The 21,994-nt window shown below is 43.1% G+C and overlaps 1 protein-coding gene across 36 annotated transcripts in view; it reads left to right on the top strand.

Annotated features, from left to right (window-relative positions):
* SVIL (supervillin) overlaps nt 1-21,994 on the top strand; it is a 635,411-nt gene that overhangs the window by 560,658 nt on the left and 52,759 nt on the right. For all 36 annotated transcript variants that reach the window (XM_085631809.1, XM_085631813.1, XM_085631820.1 and 33 more), the window contains 3 exons: nt 4,431-4,536; nt 4,633-4,840; nt 5,606-5,739. In XM_085631809.1, the coding sequence (XP_085487935.1) occupies nt 4,431-4,536; nt 4,633-4,840; nt 5,606-5,739 (448 nt within the window). The remainder of the gene's footprint in view (nt 1-4,430; nt 4,537-4,632; nt 4,841-5,605; nt 5,740-21,994) is intronic.

Consider the following 21,994-nt stretch of genomic DNA (forward strand, 5'->3'; position numbering starts at 1 on the left):
TTCAAAATTTGCCAGGTGATGGCCAGATTCAGACCGGTCCAGGCCGTATTAGCTAGCATGTAAAGACTGGTGCAGGTGATGACGAGAGGCACACCAGATTCAAAAAGAAGGGTATTTTTTTTTATTGTTTTGATTTGGTTATGGAGGTGTAATAGCAGTAAAATAGCGAATCTACATTGAACTTATTCTTAAAAAAAAATGTTAACATTGTGTTTTCTAAGCAGATATGGCATTAATTAGATGTTTAGCCTGGAATGTTGCAGGCTTGAATGCAAGATCTAAAAGGCAATTAGTTTATGAAGTACTTAAGAGCTATAAGCCTCAGGTAGTATTAACAAACACATTTAGCCTACAAGGATCACCGACTTCTTGAATATTTTGGCTTAGAAGTAATCGTATGTACATCTCAAGGCATATCAATTAGAGGAACAGCTATCTGCATCTCAAAGGCACTCTCTTGCCAAGTCCATAAAGTTCTAGAAGACCAAAGGGGGAGATGGGCTATTGCACAAATAGAAATTAACGGCGCCTCTTACGTTTTTTGCGTTGTTTATGGCCCCAACACAGACGATCCCACAATATTTGATAATTTGGCTCTGGAGCTGACTGCCTGGCAAGGGGAATTGATAGTGATGGGGGATTTTAATTGTGTTATTTCTTATGGACTAGATTCTACTAGCCATCCTCTTGCTGCAAGAATGGTGAAGGTGAGAGCTTCTATTTTAGATTTAGCTAGATTATATTCGTTAAAAGATGCGTGGCGCGTCTTATATCCAAATAAACCTGGCTATACATACTACTCTGCTCCACATCGCCAATATTTAAGAATAGATATGGCCTGGGTTTCAGAAAGCCTTTTACCACTTGCAGATATTGAACTATGCCCCAAAGTGTCCTTTGATCATAACCCTATAATTTTTTCTTTTTATGCAAAATGCTCTACTAAAGCTACTCGTCCTTTTTCGTTTCCTAAACAATTAGTGTCGAATGAAGAATATCGGATCTGCATTGGGAAACAAATATCTGATTTTTTTACAGATAATATTAGCTCTGCTTCACCCGTGGTTGTGTGCGATGCAATGAAAGCCTATATTAGAGGTGCTACCCAACAGTTTATAAGCAAAATAAATTAATGAACAGCCAAATTAAGTATGCTTTCCAAAAACTTACTAGGGCTGAAATAGAACATGCTGATGCAGTATTGCAACGAAGGGTAGAGCAAGATCATCTCTATTGACTCCTTCTGGAGCAGAAGGCTGTTGTTAATAGCTTTCTAATGGAAAAAGTTGCAGCGTGTTGTACTAAACACAAGACATTACAGTATGAATACGGGGACAGGATCGGGAAAATTTTGGCTTTTCAAATTAAGGACAATCAGCAAAAAACCAAGATTAAGGTTTTAAAGGGAGAGGGGGGGGGGGGTTCTTTTTAAGGACCCTGCCCAAATAGTTGATCAATTTTCTTTTTTTTTACCAAAAATTGTACTCTCCAGATCTAGGCCAGGCGGCGGCGGATCCACTTGCTATCTTGAATTATCTACATCAGAGTAACCTTCCTCCGCTGACTGATGAAGATGCAATCACTTTAGAACAAGATATTACGGAAGAGGAGGTATCTAATACTATAGAAGGGCTCACATCAGGGAAAGCCGCAGGGGAAGATGCCCTCCCAGCGGAATTCTATAAATGCTTCAAAAACCTCTTAGTTCCCTCACTTTGTAAACTGATATCTCAAATCGCTAGCTTAGGCCAGGTACCATCCTCCTGGAATCTGGCTAATATTGTTTTTTTCTTAAAGGATAAAGACCCTAAAGAACCTGCCTCGTACCGTCCCATTTCCTTAATACAGATGTTAAGGTGTTTGCCAAAATACTGGCCACCCGATTAGCTCCTTTGATGACTAAGTTAGTTTCTCTTCAGCAACACAGCTTTATCTTTGGGAGGGATACAACAGCCCATGTTAATACAACAATAGCCGCTTTTTAGCTGCAGAGAAACTGAAAATTTATTTTGGTATGATTTTACTGGACGCAGAAAAAGCATTTGATCGGGTGGCCTGGGACTATCTATGGGCAACACTTTCTAAATATGGGGTTAAAGAAAAGTTTTTGAAAATGATAACAGCTATGTATAAAGATCCGAAAGCAAAACTCCTGTATTGTAATATGAATACTAACTATTTCCCTATAAGGCGCGGTACGAGGCAGGGGTGTCCTCTTTCACCCCTATTTGCTCTGTATATCGAGCCATTTATCAGAATCCTGTTGGCTAATTAAAGAATCTCCCCGCTGAATATTGAACATCGCCCCCTTAAACTAATGGCCTATGCCGATGACATAGCTATGACTACTACTAATCCTAAGGAGGCTTTAGAACAAATCACTCTTGAGGCAGAAAAGTTTGGTCAGGTCAGTGGTTATAAACTTAATTGCAGTAAAACTCAAGTTCTGCTTAATTATCAATCGCAAGATCTGATTGAAGGAGTCTGTGAGAAGGCTACTTATCTAGGAGTTCAAATTTCTGCCAATATAAAATTAATACATCTATTGAATTATGTCTCTTTACTAAATAAAGTAGAAAAACAATTAAAAATATGGCACAAACTACCTCTGAGCATCTTGGGCAGATGCAATATCATTAAAATGAATATTCTTCCTAAATTTCTGTATCTATTTAGATCAATCCCATTACGTATCCCGAATGCTTTTTATAAAAAAACTAGATGGAATCTTTAGTAGCTTTATCTTGGGGTACCGGAAGGCAAGAAGGGCAATAGCACTAATGAAACTCCCTTATAATCAGGGAGGACTAGATTTACCTGATATGAAACTTTATTATCTTTCCGCTTTTGTGGACCGTCTACGAAGCCTCTTGCATCCTGAATTGGTCCAACATTGGCACTGGCTGATTCTTGGTGCTGATAGCAAGCTATTTCTTTATCGCATTCACGACCCTAATTACTTTAAGCGTGTTAAGTTTAAGATAATACGAGATCACGTATATATCTGGAAGAATCTCGAATCTAGACTTTCTCTTTCTGTAATTCATAGCAGACTTCCTTTATGGGGCAATCCAATGTTTCCTGGTATTTACCATGATAAGACCGCTCTTCAGTGGGCTAAATATGGGATACAATCATTGGGCCAATTATTAGACTGCAATGGCTAAAGTCGTTTGAGAATCTTTCTTTAATATTTAAAATTCCTAAAACCTTTTTTTTAAGTATCTACAAATTAAAGACCATCTGGTTAGGAGTCTGGGAATAAGATTGATTAAGGAGGCTAGTATGTGGGAACTTGTATATGGCCAGAACTTAAAGGCTACTATTAGTAGAGCATATCGGATCCTCTGTGAGAATAGAGGGGATGGATGTGAAAAACTAGCTCTTAAATGGAGCGAGAAACTGGGAGAGATTATAACAGGAGATAGGCTAACGCAAGCTTTTGACTATATCTCTCGCTCAGTCCATTCTACTAATCTTCAGCTCCAGCAATTTCGGACTTTATGCTGTCTTTATTATACACCGGGAAAGATTGCTCAATGGACTTCAACTGGAGATTTAAACTCTATATCCCAGCAAAGATCGCGTCAGAACTGCCCTAAATGCGGTCAATACGCAGCGAATATTATTCATATGTTTGTGTTATGCCCCATGTTGAAAGAGTTCTGGGATAAAACCCTATTGATAATGTCAGAAAAATTAAGTATCGATATAAGATTGTCAACAACTGAACGGATGCTAGGGTATAAGGAAGCATGTGCACAAAAGCATTCTTCCTTACTATCTATAATGATTGTTACTGCACGCATAGTAATTGCTAGGGCATGGATCTCGACTAAATCTCCCACAGAGATGGAATGGTGGTGGTTTCTTAAAGAAATTGGGGAAAGGGAGAAAGCTTTGGCTAAGAATAGGGGAGCTCGGGCCCTCCTAAAATATAGAGCTATATGGGGGGTTTTAGATTAGTAAGACGCTGAGGCATTCTTTGTGTTTATTGAATTTAGTAATAATGATTTCACTCTTAAATTGATTTATCTGCTTATTTTTCTTTTTCTTTTCTACTTTTTTCCCTTGCTGTTTTTACATAATGCTATAAGTAATTTACTGTGATGTGTAATGTATGATCATAATACCCCTTTTCTTTTTGACAAAAACAAATTTTAAAAAATATATATATTTCTGGAATGCACGGTTAGTGTTTTGTTAAGACAAATCGACCTCTGGTGTAGCATCAAACGTATAACCTTTAGATACACCCAGAGCACACGTTGAAAAATCGTACTGTTTTCTCGTGTGGTAATTTAAATGCCCCATTGTGCTTTATGTACACTTTCAAATAAGTGGATGCCTAAACAAACATTAACAGCAATCTGCTCATTAACATGTTTCGCAACCTTTAAAATGCTGTCATTTGTGCTTTGCCTCGCTAGGTGCAAGTGCTGCAAGGGAAGGAACCGCCTTGTTTCCTCCAGTGTTTCAAGGGAGGAATGATCTTGCACACGGGGAGGAGGGAAGAGGAAGAAGAGAACACGCAGAGTAAGTAATGATTGTGAAAGTGCGTTAAAGCAAAGGCTCGCTTCAGCGCTTGTACATGTTATAGTTTCTAACCTGATGTTCTTCTGCCCCCTGCAGGCGAGTGGAGGTTGTACTGTGTGCGCGGAGAAGTCCCCATTGAAGGGAATCTGCTCGAGGTAGCCAGTCACTGTAGCAGTCTGCGCTCCAGGACGTCTATGATCCTTCTCAGTGTAAATAAGGCCCTTATGTACCTGTGGCACGGGTGCAAGGCGCAGGCGCACACGAAGGAAGTTGGACGAACGGCTGCGAATCAGATAAAGGAGCAGTAAGTACCAGAAGTAGAACTGGGCGTTCCGTGCCGTGAGGCAGTTCATGTGCGAGTGCGCAGGCACCGCCAAGAGCCAACATAAAAATGCACTATGCAGCCTTATGAGGCAAATCTAACACGATAAAGCAGACATCTACCCCTAAAATATGAACAAAAAACGGGCGGGGTTGAAACTAACGCTTGCACTCACCCCGCTCACCAGCGGTGAACTGATGCTCCTGCGTCGGGATTCACACCTCGAGGTTCGGATTTTCCGCAGCGTTGGCAATTCAGCCTCTTTCAGAGTTCTGCACCTTCGACGGGAGGTCGGGGGCTATAGTAATGTGTTTTCCTAGGCGTGAGAACTCTGAATTGTCCTAATTCACCAGGCTTTACCTGACGAAAATAAAGCAAGATGGGCCTCCCGTGTAAGTGGTAATCACAACATTCAGAATACTTAATGGGCATATTCTCCCGTTTGTACCCCATCCGACATTCATTTGTTCCTTTGGGGGACACATTGAGGCCTTCGGGCTTTTCCTTTACATAGAAACTAACGTTCAAAGTGTTGTGGTGTGGTGTAGTTGAGACTCTTTGATAGGAACTCCTCTCATGAGAAATGTGAAATGCATGTTTAGTGTCCCTGTGAACAAAACCTGACCTGAGTGAGCACCGTTTGAAATGATTGAATTGAGGCCCCAGCTGTGCTGGCTCGCCTTAAAATCAAACCTATTCTTGCTGTACCCTGAAAGATTCGTCGCTCACATTTTATCTGTCGTGTAGGTGTCCCTTGGAAGCAGGTTTGCACAGCAGCAGCAAAGTGACGATACATGAATGTGACGAAGGGTCCGAGCCGGTGGGATTCTGGGATGCGCTGGGACGGCGAGACCGTAAGGCCTACGATTGTATGCTTCAAGGTAGGCGTTTCCGCCCAGTTTTTATTCAGATCTTTGTATATTCATATCAATAACAAATAATATTTGAGAATAAAAAAGCATTAATCGAGCAGGTATCACTTTGATTTACTCCAATGATGATTTTTTTTATACCAAATGACATTTTTGAGGTGGCAGCACGTGAGAGGCTGAAATATCAGGCGATGTTTGGTCATGTTATGAACTTCAACTAGGGCTTCTGGAAGGGATCCCACGCTGTAGTGCTTAATCCCCTGTTTTGGTGCCCATCACTGTACACATTTGAGTACTCTAGAACTACTTTGCATATGAGGCTATTTAAACAGTAAACTGATGTAAATAAAGGCTTCAAGGAATGCTGCCAAGGTCGGCTTGGGATCACAATTCGGGCCGGGCACTCACAAAACAGATGCCCACATTTATTTATGTATTTATATAGCACTCTACTACCCGGAGGCGTCTAGGCGCTTATGAAAGAAGTCCACAGAGCACTACGTGTAGGAACCAATGCAAGCCCATTTTACGTTGTGTAGAGCCACGTTTTCAGTCCTTTCCTAAAGGACAAGAAATCTGTGGAGTTTCTTAAATGAAGAGGTAGTTTGTTCCACCATCTAGAGGTGACATTGAAGAAGCTTTTGCCACCCCATCTTTGAAGGCGGGGGGGGATAGTATCCTCACCAGCTTCACTGAGGCCGAGCGGAGTGCGTGGACTGGTGTATTCCATTGGAAGTGTTTATGTAAGCGGGACCGGCGTTCTGTATGGCCTTAAATGCGACACACAATGCTTTAAATCTGATTCTCTTCTCGATCGGAATCCAGTGCAGTGTATTGAGGGCCTGTTTGGCAGATGAGTATTTGGACAGACCGAAGAGCAGTCTAGCGGTGGAATTCTGGAGAACCTGTAGTGTTTTTTATTACTGATTTATTTGCTCCAACTAGTATTCCATTACAATAATAAAGTTTAATGAGAACTAGCTCTGGTTTAAATTGTTTGTATGTCTGCGGGTGGAAAAAAAACCATTAGGTTTTTTATGAAGGTCCTCACCCACCAACCTAGTTGGTGGCATGCTTCCTCATTGGGCCCCACCGAGGTACCGAGTATACCTCAGGTGTGCTTCGACGCCAGATTACTGCGGAGCGGATTGTTTTGGTTCGTGAGGGTGCTGTGAGTGTTCTCTGAGTGAGGTTTAAAATACTGTCCTGGGTGTCCCAAAGACTGTTTTAATGGTGGGCCCCAGGCAGACGATAAAAACAAAGGCTGTGGGACGTTTACGGTAGGCTTATGGCCTCCGACGTCCTGTGCGGTCAACTAGTTTCAGCCAGGCCTTTTCTTCTACTGGCCTTCGTCAGGACCTTGTGTGTGGGGTGTTACAGGGGTAGTTATGAGTTTCAGTGCCCTGTGTGTGAAGCACACGCTACGGTGCTTATATGTGCAAGAGGTGTTTCCTCTCAGGTTGTGCACCTGATTGTAGCGAACAACTCAGCATGGAGCTCAAGGAGCCTCTGCCTGGACAACCGGTTCATTGAGGGTCCAGTGACATCGCTTAAGTGCACATGGTCCTGGCCCCCGGCTTAGCTCCATGCTGAGTTGTGTACAACCCGAGAGGAAACACCTCTTGTACATATAAGCACGGTAGCGTGTGCTTTACACACAGGGCACTGACAAACTCATAACTACCCCTGTAACACCCCACACACATGGTCCTGGCGAAAGCCAGTAGAAGAAAAGGCCTGGCTGAAACTAGTTGATGGCACAGGACGTCGGAGGCCATAAGCCTACCGTGCACGTCCCACAGCTTTTGTTTTTATCGACTGCCTGGGGCCCACCATTAAAACAGTCTTTGGGACACCCAGGACTGTATTTTAAACCTCACTCTGAGCACACCCACAGCACCCTCACGAACCAAAAAAACCCGCTCCGCAGTAATCTGGCATCGAAGCACACCTGAGGTACACTCGGTACCTCGGGTGGGGCCCAATGAGGAAGCATGCCACCAACTAGGTTGGTGGGTGAGGGCCTTTATAAAAATCCTAATATTTTTTTTTCCACCCGCAGACATACAATTTAAACCAGAGCTAGTTCTCATTGATTACCAACGCATAAACTGGGGAAACGGACTAGCCTCTCTAGTTCTCCTCTTTTTGATTATAACAATAATAAAGTTTAGACCACACTAGAGCTGCCACTACGATTTTCTGCAACCATATCGGTATAAAGGGTAGGATTTTCTTCAGGATTTTCAAGATGTAGTAGATGGAAGCGGTGAGTTTGTTTACGTGGTGATGGAAGGAAAGGGTGGTGTCTATAGTGACTCCCAAGATTTTTTTGCCTTACTAACTGGTGTTGGGAGGGTCCCCAGCTCTGCTGGCCACCATTCTGAGGACCAAAATGAGGTATCTTTCCCAAAGAGAAGTTCCTCAATTTTATCCGAGTTTAGCTTAAGACAGTTCTTGGCCATCCATACACTGACACATCTCATACACTCAAGTTCTGTGCTATTTTAGGATTGTCGCCAGCGATTGATACAATGATCTGGGTGTCATCCGCGTATGACACCAATTCAAACCCGTGGGATTTGATCAAACATGCAAGAGGAGCAATGTATAAATTAAAAAGGGTGGGGCTCAAGGATGAACCCTGTGGCACCCCGCAAGGAAGCTGGAAGCATTTGGATTTGTAACAGACTATTTCAACAAATTGTTCTCGGTTGAGCAGGAAGGATCTGAGCAGTGCTAACGCTAAGTTATCTACTCCAGCTTCCTGAAGTCGCTGAATCTGAATGCTGTGGTCCACCGTATCGAAGGCGGCCGATAGGTCTAATAGTACTAGGGCTGCTGATCCTCTGTTATCAACCGCCCATCTTACATCCTCGTTGCAGTGATCAAGGCCTGTTCAGTGCTGTCTGGCTCTGAAGCCATATTGAGTAGGATCCAAAATGTGATTGTTCTCAATGAAAACCGTCCGTTCCTGATTCATGTTTCTCTAATACTTTCGCCGGTAAGGGTAGCCAGGAAATAGGTCGATAGTTTCCTGTTTCTGTTTTATCCAGGTTTGATTTCTTTAGCAGAGGTAATATTGACGTTTTCTTCCACATTGAGGGGAAGGTCCCTGTTTCTATGGCCGAATTGAGGACCTCCATGAGTGGCGAGGCAATTGACTCCATTAACAGATGTGTTATTTGCGGGGGGCAGGGATCAAGGAAGGAGCCGGATTTTGTTGCTAATAGAAGCTTTGATGTTTATTCATGAGAATGGTGTAAAATCAGAAAGACTGGATTCAGTGATATTGGTTACCAAAGTAGACTGGGCTGGGGTAGAACATGTGGTGACAGATTGGATACCCTGGGGATTGACTGGTCTTAAGACAAAGGTGTCCTAGATAGTGGAAACTTTATTGTGGAACGAGGAGGCTAGTGTGTCACAGAATGTTTGGTCTATTGCGCCATTATTGGTCTCTTGTATTTGACTGACTTTCAGCACTGTTGCAAAAAGCTCCTTTTAGTTATTTTTTGCTTCCTCAATTTTTTCAGAAAAATAGCTGATTTTAGTTTTTTTAATCCGCTCTTTGTGCTGTCAGAATTGACTTGTAGATTTCCTTTTCTTTGGCATCATAATGTTTTCGCCAGCGTCTTTCGTGACTGCGACAGTCTTCTCGAGATCTTTAGTTCTTCAGAGTACCAAGATTCAGTTGGTGCTGTCCTGCTGGTTTTCCCAGTTCTAAGAGGGACAGTAGTGCTGGCTGCTACAGCTATCCAGTGATGGTATTGTGCTGAGGCAACATCAGGGTCTTTTGTGAAGCACGGCTTGTTTTTATTCAGCTGGGTGGAAAAATCGTTCCGGTCTAGCCTATTCCATTGATAACTTGATTCGCTGCTCACTGGAGCATGCTGGGAAACCATAGGGGAGGGAGGAGTAAGAGTAAACATCACGGCATGATGATCAGCCCAGTGAAGTTGTATGGTATTATATTTCAACAATGGGCAGTCTGTGAATATGTCATCTAGGAGGTGACCTGCTGTGTGGTTTGGGCCAGTCACAATTTGCTCTAGTCCTGTGCTTGTCATTGAGTCACGGAGGGCCTTGGAGTCGTTATCGACTTAGTTGGCTAAGTGAAAATTAAAATCGCCCAAAATGGTACAATTCTGCGTTGTTACTTAATGTTCTAAGAGTTGGCTTATGGTGTGTAAAAAGTTTGTTCTGGAACCGGGCGGTCGGTAAACTAGCATCCCATTAAATGAGTAAACCTGGCTAACTGATATCTTAAACAGCAGCACCTCGGCTTCCTTGTCTATTGTGATGGCTTTAAATGATGCTTTTAGGTGAGTTCTGTAAATTATTGCAAGCCCTCCTCCTTTTTTACCTGGGCGATCCCTTCTAGTTATTGCAAACCCTTGTGGAACTGCTGTCACCAAATCTGGACCTGATGCTTCATCTGCCCAGGTTTCCGTGACAAATATCAAGTCCAGCACATGGGAGTCGACAAAGTGACTGAATTCGAACTCGTGTTTAATGACCGTGCATTTACTAGTGCACATGACCATCCTTGGGATGATTTTGAAATCTTAGGGGCAGTGTGCTTAATCCCTGTTTCTACAGAAGAACCCTTGTATATATTGGTAGGGGCCTGCTCAGCAGAGCTTACATTTGGTGTCTGAGAGCCTCAGGTTGCAGTATTGACAAATCTGCTTCCTCGTATTCTTTGTGCCTCCTAAGATTGGGCCAGGACATGCCGGAGATCTGCACAAAAGTGCCAGGAGCTCGCCTCTGGTTTATGATATTGTGGGTGCCATTCTGTCCGTAAACCGGCAGCGTGGCCAGCGCCGAGCGCGGCACAAGCGCGCACGGGCACAAGCACCGGCAGCGAGCCCGCTGCGTGCGTCCGCCTCAGTGGTGGTTTAAGTAGTCTTCCTGTCGGGCCCTGGAACAACTAGAGCGGCAATCGACCTAAAATGACCGCCGTTGCATGCCGGTTCCAATGGTGCCTGGCCTGCCTGAGTTTCCCAGCTCCCTCCACAACAATCTGCTATTCAGGAGCCGTGGTGGACCGGGGAGTGGGACTAGAGGAATTAAGAGTAGTCAGTATTTCGGACACTCGCCGATGTGCGTTTACAGTTAAAACACTTAAAATGTTTAAAATTCTATTAGTGCACATAACCGAGAAGTGCAGGAAAATGTGCAAATTAGCAATAAAGCAATGAGGCAGTGGGGTATGACAGCACGAGTGCCTGTGTACTACCTTCCCTTTTCAGATCGTCCCTTTCAGTTGAAATGCTTATGACATGATCTCGGCCTTAAATGATTTGTATTGAAAAATTACATACACATTGTATCACTGGGGGACATGTTAACCTGTCCGTGTGCATTACGCTGTGTAGGTTTGCTAATGCAAGAGGGCAAATAGCGTGTCATTCAGCACCAGTGTAATATATGCCATGAAAATAACCTCAGGAAAAAGAGTGACCTCTGAGTGATTGATCTAAGGTGGACTTTGATATAAAAGGTCCTCAGTGAAGATCCCAAGGTTCTATTGAGGGATGAGCAACATTGGATATTACGTCGAGTCCTAGAAGGGCTGTGTCCCACAGTTTGCTTCTGAAGCACATTTGCTGTGTGTATCTTGTGTGTTAAACACCCAGATTGTTCTCTACTAATACAAAATATTCATGCACAACACATTTTTACCTTCTCACTAATCCTCATTTCTGTATGTTTGTAAATCCTCTTCAGATGAGTTTACAGGTCTTACCCAATTTTGTTTTGGTCATGTGTTGTGTTTTAGGCATTGCGTAGCACAGTCTGTTAGGGCGGTGTTATGGCACTTTATGTAGTTGTGCCATTGATGTCATCCCAGTGTTTCCATCACAGGCCGAAACCTCCATCTTTGAGCTGGTTTTATGCTGTTCTGTGTCATGTCTTGAACTACTGAGAGATGGGATTTGCCTGCTGTGAGGTTGATCGATCAATGGATGCATAAAGGAGCATATTCTGTCCTGTTTAAAGATAAAACATTGAGATGTTGGGGTCTGAGAAAATAGGATCATGGCTTACTGATTACTATCATTGTACTCTTACTAATTTGCTGGTTGTCCAGCAGTGGGAGATAGCCTGAGCTTGGTATTGCTATCTACTTAACGTTACAGAAGTGCCACTATTAAGAATGAGCTTAGTCAGATCTGAGCTGCGGTGAATGTATGTACGATGTTCTCTTGGATGTTTTTTCTAACCTTCCTTGGTCAAGCAATCAATCAGGATTTGTATAGCGTGGCTGAGGGTCTGGAGGCACTGGGGGAGGGGGGGTCCAGCTGGGAGATCACACTGCCTGTTCCTATTGACTGAACATCCAGGTCTTGAGGTCATCCCTGAACTGTTGGAGCAATAGTGATGCTCTGAGGTGCAGTGGGAGAGTGTCTCAGGTCTTAGCCGTCAGGCGGAAGAAGGACCGGCCTAAGCTGTTAGCTCTGTGGATGCGCTGGGTAGCTGCTAGGGAGAGGGATTCAGAACGGAGTTCCCTGGTAGATTGGAGGAAATTACCTCGTTTGAGGTACGCCGGTCCTTCATGGTTAGTATTGTTGAAGCTTCTTGATAACAGATGTATGACAGATAATCTGTGCGAGTGTTCTGTCTAATGTAGTCTGTTGAATATTTGTTGGTTGTCTTGTTGGCAAGTGCTGTTGTGAGCACTGTTGTAAGGAGCCTATAGACATAGCATGCCTTTGTCGGATGCATGTTAAATGTTTTGCCAATGTGTTCTTTTGGGTGTTTGTGTATTCTATAGGAACCAAGCACACTTTGGTCCCACCTTGTAATCTGTGATGCATCGGATTTAAAAGGGCAACCAACAGGGCCGTGAAGTTCCAATCCTGTTTGGAAGATAAAATCAAATTCAGCTCACAATCACATGCATGGATGGTGATTGAACATTGACATCCTGGCACCAGCACCATACTTAGCTAGTCCCTTTCCAGCACTCATAAAGCGCAGACTGGTGACCTTGTGCTTTGGCAAAGCACTGGCACCGGCCCGTCCACCAACATGGAAACACACTGGTTCTACAGAATGTAAACTTTGCAAAGCAAAAAAGGAGCATTTTATCCATTTGGTCTGCATTTACCGTAAACTGCGCAAGCTTAGTTTATCAATACTAAAGAGAAGCTTCAACCATGGAGGCATTCGAACATGCAGGGAAGCAGTGATTATGATGAGCCTCAGTCTAGGAGACCCGCAGTTAAACTAATCTCTGGAGATTTTTTGACTGGCCCCAGTTGATACTATTTACTTTGATATAGTATTGGACTAAAGTTTATCATCAGCTGAAGGGACTGATGCCGGCAAAAGGAATTAATTGCCTAGGCATGAACCTCATCGATTGAACAGAAATCTACCTCGGTCTGCTCATTTGCACAAATGTAGATCTGCTCTAGTCTTATAAGTATTAAACTTGTTTTTAAAATTCATTTCCATCAATGAAGATCTCGCACTATGTTTAGAACAAACGCTTGCACTTCATTACGAACTGATTCCCTTTTTAGGTCTCGCCTGACCCAGCGCATGCGCTGGTCTGGCGAGACTTATTGAGAGGGCTCCAAAAAGTGCTACCAAGCTAGCCTGGAGCCACAGTGCATGTGCGCGGGCGCGCGCGCCGCGTTTTACCGCGATTACTTTCACTTTCGGCCGCTTTGATGTTTGATCGCGATCACTTTCACTTTCCCAGCCGCAAGGCTGCTTGTTTATGTTGTATTACTGTAATATTGTCATGGTTTTAATTGTGATATTGGTATGGTATTAATTTACTTAAAGAATAAATACGAATACAATGCATCAGTGTTATTTTCACATTTTGGGGACATTGTAAATTATTAAAATATATGCATACATAATCTGTTGTCTGTGGTAACAGTGCATATATTCTATTGAAAAGAGATGGCTTTCGTTTAGTTTGTCATGTTGTGGAATCCGCTTAGCACAGTCACAGAGCTTTGTTTGCTGTCAAAATGTGACCCAATGCACGGTTTGAGTCTTCCATTGTAGGCCTCAGTCCAAGTGTCCTAGTATGGTATGAATCAGTTGCTATGATCTATCTGTGTGAGCAGTACTGACTGCCCAGTGTGGAGGTTAGACATTGCAACCCTATCCAAATGCAAAATCTGCTTGACAGCTGTTATAACTATGCCTTCTTCATTGAGATGTAGATGTACAGTATTGGTATCATAAATGATGCTGGAGAATTTAAATGATTACTTTTGCATCTTTTTGGTGGGTAACACGCACAATGCTGCCATTTAGATTGCTTATACAGTAATGCTGTGTCTGTCATGCTTCGACTAATGTGCTCCTATTTTTCTAGTACAATTATTTGGTTGATTATTGGCAGTGGCTTCTCTTTTTCGTTGAATAACTATTTGTGGCATGTTCTATCTGCTAGTGTGGCCTCTCAATTTGGCTAGATTAGTTAGTTGAAATGTGTTGACTGTCATTGTACCTGTGGTGTGCTTCTGTGCGGTTGATTGTGGCTAGTGATAAAGCAGCATGGAAGTTGCCAATAATTTTATCTTGATCTTGTGTTTGTGTGGGGTGGTCTTTCTGATTTCTCTGGATGTTTGTCTATAGTATATTTTGGTGGCAGTGCGATTGGAAGGCCTGGGATAGCTGATATTTTGCGAAGTTGAGAGGAAGTAAGGTGTTTGCCTCCTCTGTTGGCTATTTGCCCTCAGATGGAAATGACTAGACAATCTCATTGAGTTATGACCAGCATTTAATAAAAATAACTTATTTTACGTGCCCTTTAACGTGAGGAAAGAGTAGATAATTGGTTCCTGGCATCAATTGTTAATCCATGACTGCCTTTGTTTTCTGTCAAGTCCTTGCTTGTCTCTTTCAGTTGTTCAGAGGCACTTGGAACCTCGCTGGCCCCCCAGATATTGGGACCTCAGTTTGAGGTGTTCATGGGGCAGTTGGGTTGCAGAGGGAGTAGACTAGCCAGATGTGAACTATAAAGTTAACACCAATATGCAAGTGCAGAATAGACCACCATACTCTAAATGTGGCTTTCCATGCTTGGCTACATAGTACACCTGAGTGCCTGGGCAGACCGTTTCAGAAGTGTGAGAAGATGGAGGGATGATTGCACAAGAGATCCTGAGAGGAGAAGCAAAAATGATCACCAGAGGCTGAAGAGAATATTCATTAGCACGAGTTGTTGAGGGGAACAAATTGGACCAGAAGTTGTGATTTCCACTGGAAGAGAGCTTCGAGAACACTGCAAGAGATGGCAGTAGTAGTTTTTGTGGGTTTATTTTTGGCAAATGGCTAGAGGCGCAGCACAAGAGAGGAGCATAGAGGAATGAATATGTGCAACATGAGTACTTTGGACATTGCAGGAGCGCCCCATACAAATCTACCTCCTGGAGCAGGGATTAGGGCAGTGGTATGATCTGCGTCCAAAATCCTCAATCCACCCCTAATTGGATCTGTGACAGAGCACGGCTGGCACCCCAAATTTCCCCATTTGGGATTTTTGTTTTTTAAAAAAGCACAAAATCCCCACCCTGAAGCAAGGCCAAAGGCAGAAAGTCGATCCAACTTCAGAGTATGGTGAGTGGTCAGTGCAACATGGCACTTCTGGAATAGTCTTTGGAGCATATTGTAATTTTGCCGGTATCTCACACAGGGGCACATCACTGTTTAGAGAAAATTGCTGAAATCCTACTTATTTTTCTACTGTCAAATATTAAAATGGACTAGTCCTTGTACCCCATTAACAATGTTTCCTCCTCCCTGTATTATAGTGTGCCTTGCAGTTTGAAATAAAGATCCTTAAACAGGCTCATTTTTTTGTTTCATTATTGCCCGATAGCTAGTAAGAACTAGGGAACCATTCCACGTTATCCTTACCTATGTGTGGAATTCTGTAACCTCCTAATGAAAATGTAGACCGAGTTCTTACCTGTACCAGTAATAGTTATATATATATCCGTGTTTCGCTGCCAAAGCAGTTCTCCGTGCCTTCGACGTTGGTGCCGTCGGTGGCAGCAGCAGCCACCAAATGTACTCCACAGATTCTTATTTCAGGTGAAAATTTCCACAATAAGGAGACAGCACACCAGGAAACGGCACAAAATCTTTATTGTGCACTAGCAGTTAAAGGACGACGCGTTTCGGCGTTTTGCCTTTGTCAAGTTACTTCCTGCATGCCTACGAAACATAGAAATGCCTTCGCAAGGTTCATAGACCTAAACAAAATACTTCGACTATTCGACAATAAATTTCATAAATGTAACCTGAATCACTTCAAAATAAATTACTGTGATATACTGAAATGTTACATGTGGAAAACATCTAAATAAACAGAGTTACTTGCAATTGCAAAAATAGGGAGAGGGTTTCAGGTACACATCTTTTACTGAACACTCGGACCTTGCTGTCAAGTACCATGAGGGAACAATAAAGTTTAAAATAAACAAAAAAGATCGGCAAGATGAAGATTGCAAATCTCATAGTGAGGATATGCCGTGTATATTAGGAGTACTGCATTGATTGTAATCAAGACTGCATGATATGTCTCTGCGAATGAATATTAATCCTCATTGATGCCCACAATCATAATAAACGGGCAGTGCTGCCGGAATATGTAAAAGGGTAGCATTCGTATTCCACATGGATACCAAGATATCGTGTTCATTCATGATAAGAATGAACTTAATATTGCACAATCAAGGCTAAAATAGCCAAACCCTTAGAGTGGGTATCTCCACTATAACTAAAAATGCGAGCGACATTGCAGCGTAGAACAGCACCAAAGTTAACAATCATTAGAATAATGATTATAGAGACATCATCATCTACATTAAAGTAATGACATTAATAGCAAAATACTCAATTCTATAATGGCTGAAATCGCCAAAAAATTACACAGCATTTTATACATTCGTGGACTTTGAATGAATTCAAGTTAATTAAGGCTGAAATAGCCTGCATTACATATCCCATGAAGAATCATTATATTGATATAGAATTAATGATTCAAATTAGTCGCTGACTATAATCATCTGCCTAGATATATCCCATAAAATAATGCATGAAGTGTCCCTCAGAAATATATTATAAGCGGCAAAAGCAGGTAAATGTTAGAGACTATGATGCTGTTTTGTCTTCAAAATAACATCTTTCTTTTTGAGAAGTCAGTGTATCGTCAGCGGTCTGGGACCGCGATGGGTACTTGTTTCGCCCCCAGCCTAGCGAACCTTTTCCTAGGTTGGTGGGAGGAACAAATAGTGTGGACACATCAACTCCAGGAGTATACCGACCACATATTGGTGTGGATTAGGTATATAGACTATCTATTCCTGATTTGGAATGGACCTCAAAACTTAGCCCAAGAATTCATCGATAAGCTAGGAACCAATAATCTAAACTTGCAATTCACCCACAAGATTAGTCCAGTTTATTGTGAATTCCTTGACATAGCGGTAGAAATACGAGAGGGAAAAATCACAACACGACTTTTCCGCAAACAAACCGCTGGCAACACTCTGTTACATGCGGCGAGTCATCATCCCGTCCCTTTGAAACAAAGCATACCCTATGGGGAATTGCTAAGAGCTCGCCGAGCGTGCAGCACAGACTGTGATTTTTTAAATGAACAACAGATCATGCTCACATGTTTCAGGACAAGGGGATATAAAGAGGAAACTTTAACCACAGCTTTGAATAAAGTTAAGGATTTACAACAACATGACACACTATTCAAGCCTTCTATTAGTACCATCAGGAGAAGGAATGAAAATAATGACTTGCCCACAGCACCAAGAATGGTAACCCAGTACAGCAGGGGAGCATGGGCATTGAATGAAATCATGAATAAAAACAAACTTATTAACAGCAGATCCCATCATTGGTGAGTGTATAGGCACAAGACCACAAATAACATACAAAAAGGCAAGATCCTTAAAAGATAAACTGGTCCATAGCTATCGCGGGGAAGATGCTAAACCGCAATGGTTACAAATGCCTAATGGCTTCACCACATGCGGGATGTGTAAGGCAGACCGTAATGGCAAGAACTGCAGGGAATACATCACAAGTACTCAACAAAAACGCCCAATAAAACATATAATCAACAGTGATTTCACTGTTTACATACTTGAGTGCCCTTGTGGCCTCAGGTATGTTGGCAGTACTAAACTACCACTAAAATTGAGAATCTTACAGCCTATACGAGCTATCACTAACTGTGACCATAATTATCCGGTAGCACGGTGACAGCAGTAGCTTAAGGTTCTTTGGGGTTGAGAGAGTTCCCAGGTATATACGAGGAGGGGACAGAGAGAAACGTTTAAGAGTACTTGAGTCCAGATTCATCATAGATCTGGACAGCAAGACACCTTTTAGCCTTGATTGTGCAATATTAAGTTCATTCTTATCATGAATGAACACAATATCTTGGAATCCATGTGGAATACGAATGCTACCCTTTTACATATTCCAGCAGCACTGCACGTTTATTACGTTTATCATGATTGTGGTCATCAATGAGGATTAATATTCATTCGCAGAGACATCATGCAGTCTTGATTACAATCAATGCAGTACTCGTAATATACACGGCATATCCTCACTATGAGATTTGCAATCTTCATCTTGCCGATCTTTTGTTTATTTTAAACTTTATTGTTCCCTCATGGTACTTGACAGCAAGGTCAGAGTGTTCAGTAAAAGATGTGTACCTGAATCCCTCTCCCTATTTTTGCAATTGCAAGTAACTCTGTTTATTTAGATGTTTTCCACATGTAACATTTCAGTATCACAGTAATTTATTTTGAAGTGATTCAGGTTACATTTATGAAATTTATTGTCTAATAGTCGAAGTATTTTGTTTGTCTATGAACCTTGCGAAGGTATTTCTAGGTTTCGTAGGCATGCAGGAAGTAACTTGACAAAGGCAAAACGCCGAAACACGTCGTCCTTTAACTGCTAGTGCACAATAAAGATTTTGTGCTGTTTCCTGGTGTGCCGTCTCCTTATTGTGGAAATTTTCACCTGAAATAAGAATCTGTGGAATATATATTATATATATTCACATTTGAGATGTCATCAGTGATGTCACTGACTATGTCATGAATGATGCAATATGTGACATCAGCAGTGCATTGCGGGCGCGTGAGTTATAGTTAGCAGAACTAACTATAACGGAGGAATTTCTATGGTTTTGTATGAGTGAAATGGGCAGCTAACTATAACACCCCTGAAACCTATGTTTTTTTTCTGTGAATTTCTAAGGTTTTTTAAATGCTAACTTTTAAGTGTGATAGTAGTTATATCTATTTTTTGTACTGATTTTCTACAGTTTAACTGTTTATTTATAAATATTTTATTAATTAAATAACATCATATATTTTTTTAATTAAAACTGAAATATTGATTAATTTTCTTCATTTTTTATTTTAATATATTTATATACATTTTTTTTTAAATCCAATTTTTTTCGGAGTCGCGCACTCAGTGTACACATCACGGTGGGTGCGCGCATTCTAGCCGCCATTTTAAAAAAGTCATGAAGGATCCGCGCATGGTGTGCGACAGCTGCGTGTTTTTCAGTTACATCATATTCATTTAATATCCCGTGATATGCACGATTGGTATGCGACCAGTCTGCGACTCCTGCTCCCGTGCATTCGTGACACATGCGCATTACGGTATGAGATGTTTGCGCAGTTGCGGGTCCCGCGTGACATCATATACGTGCTGCGGCGCGCTGGGTGCGCGACTTCCGCAAAAAAAAGTATGTGCCAAAATTATATGTACGTATTAATATACATATTAAGGCAAGAGATTATGTAAGATATTCATCAAAATAATATATTTGTACTTATAATAAACTTATCTTATTTTTAAATATGTTTTCGCGAAGTCGGGTGTGTGCATCGTGAGTGCAGAAAACCACGTCAGCAGAGCTGCTGTAGAGCCAGAGAACTAGGTCAGCAGAGCTGCTCTAGAGCCTAAGGACCTAGAGCCAGAGAACCAGGTCAGCAGAGCTGCTGTAGAGCCAGAGAAACCAGGTCAGCAGAGCTGCTTTAGAGGGAGAGAACTGGGCCAGCAGAGTTGCTTTAGAGCCAGAGAACCAGGTTAGCAGGGCTTCTTTAGAGCCAGAAAACCAGGCCAGTAGAGGTGCTCAAGAGCCTAAGAACCAGGCCAACAGAGCTGCTCTAGAGCCAGAGAACCAGGTCTGCAGAGCTGTTGTAGAGCCAGAGAACTAGATAAGCAGAGCTGCTCTGTAGCATAAAAACTAGGTCAGCAGACCTGCTGTAGAGCCAGAGAACCAGGTCAGCAGACCTGCTGTAGAGCCAGAGAACTAGATAAGCAGACCTGCTGTAGAGCCAGAGAACCAGGTCAGCAGACCTGCTGTAGAGCCAGAGAACCAGGTCAGCAGACCTGCTGTAGAGCCAGAGAACCAGGTCAGCAGACCTGCTGTAGAGCCAGAGAACCAGGTCAGCAGACCTGCTGTAGAGCCAGAGAACCAGGTCAGCAGACCTGCTGTAGAGCCAGAGAACCAGGTCAGCAGACCTGCTGTAGAGCCAGAGAACCAGGTCAGCAGACCTGCTGTAGAGCCAGAGAAACCAGGTCAGCAGAGCTGCTTTAGAGCCAGAGAACCAGGTCAGCAGAGCTGCACTGACTGACACTGACTGACACTGACTGACACTGACTGACACTGACTGACACTGGCTGACACTGGCTGACACTGGCTGACACTGGCTGACACTGGCTGACACTGGCTGACACTGGCTGACACTGGCTGACACTGGCTGACACTGGCTGACTGACACTGGCTGACTGACACTGGCTGACTGACACTGGCTGACACTGGCTGACACTGGCTGACACTGGCTGACTGACACTGGCTGACTGACACTGGCTGACTGACACTGGCTGACTGACACTGGCTGACTGACACTGGCTGACTGATCTCTACTACTCACTCTCTACTACTCACTCTCTACTACTCACTCTCTACTACTCACTCTCTACTACTCACTCTCTACTACTCACTCTCTACTACTCACTCTCTACTACTCACTCTCTACCACTCACTCTCTACCACTCACTCTCTACCACTCACTCTCTACCACTCACTCTCTACCACTCACTCTCTACCACTCACTCTCTACCACTCACTCTCTACCACTCACTCTCTACCACTCACTCTCTACCACTCACTCTCTACCACTCACTCTCTACCACTCACTCTCTACCACTCACTCTCTACCACTCACTCTCTACCACTCACTCTCTACCACTCACTCTCTACCACTCACTCTCTACCACTCACTCTCTACCACTCACTCTCTACCACTCACTCTCTACCACTCACTCTCTACCACTCACTCTCTACCACTCACTCTCTACCACTCACTCTCTACCACTCACTCTCTACCACTCACTCTCTACCACTCACTCTCTACCACTCACTCTCTACCACTCACTCTCTACCACTCACTCTCTACCACTCACTCTCTACCACTCACTCTCTACCACTCACTCTCTACCACTCACTCTCTACCACTCACTCTCTACCACTCACTCTCTACCACTCACTCTCTACCACTCACTCTCTACCACTCACTCTCTACCACTCACTCTCTACCACTCACTCTCTACCACTCACTCTCTACCACTCACTCTCTACCACTCACTCTCTACCACTCACTCTCTACCACTCACTCTCTACCACTCACTCTCTACCACTCACTCTCTACCACTCACTCTCTACCACTCACTCTCTACCACTCACTCTCTACCACTCACTCTCTACCACTCACTCTCTACCACTCACTCTCTACCACTCACTCTCTACCACTCACTCTCTACCACTCACTCTCTACCACTCACTCTCTACCACTCACTCTCTACCACTCACTCTCTACCACTCACTCTCTACCACTCACTCTCTACCACTCACTCTCTACCACTCACTCTCTACCACTCACTCTCTACCACTCACTCTACCACTCACTCTACCACTCACTCTACCACTCACTCTCTACCACTCACTCTCTACCACTCACTCTCTACCACTCACTCTCTACCACTCACTCTCTACCACTCACTCTCTACCACTCACTCTCTACCACTCACTCTCTACCACTCACTCTCTACCACTCACTCTCTACCACTCACTCTCTACCACTCACTCTCTACCACTCACTCTCTACCACTCACTCTCTACCACTCACTCTACCACTCTCTCTACCACACACACTCTCTC

This window comes from Triturus cristatus, chromosome 10, assembly GCF_964204655.1.
Source record: "Triturus cristatus chromosome 10, aTriCri1.1, whole genome shotgun sequence".
NCBI classification, from domain to species: Eukaryota; Metazoa; Chordata; class Amphibia; order Caudata; family Salamandridae; genus Triturus; species Triturus cristatus.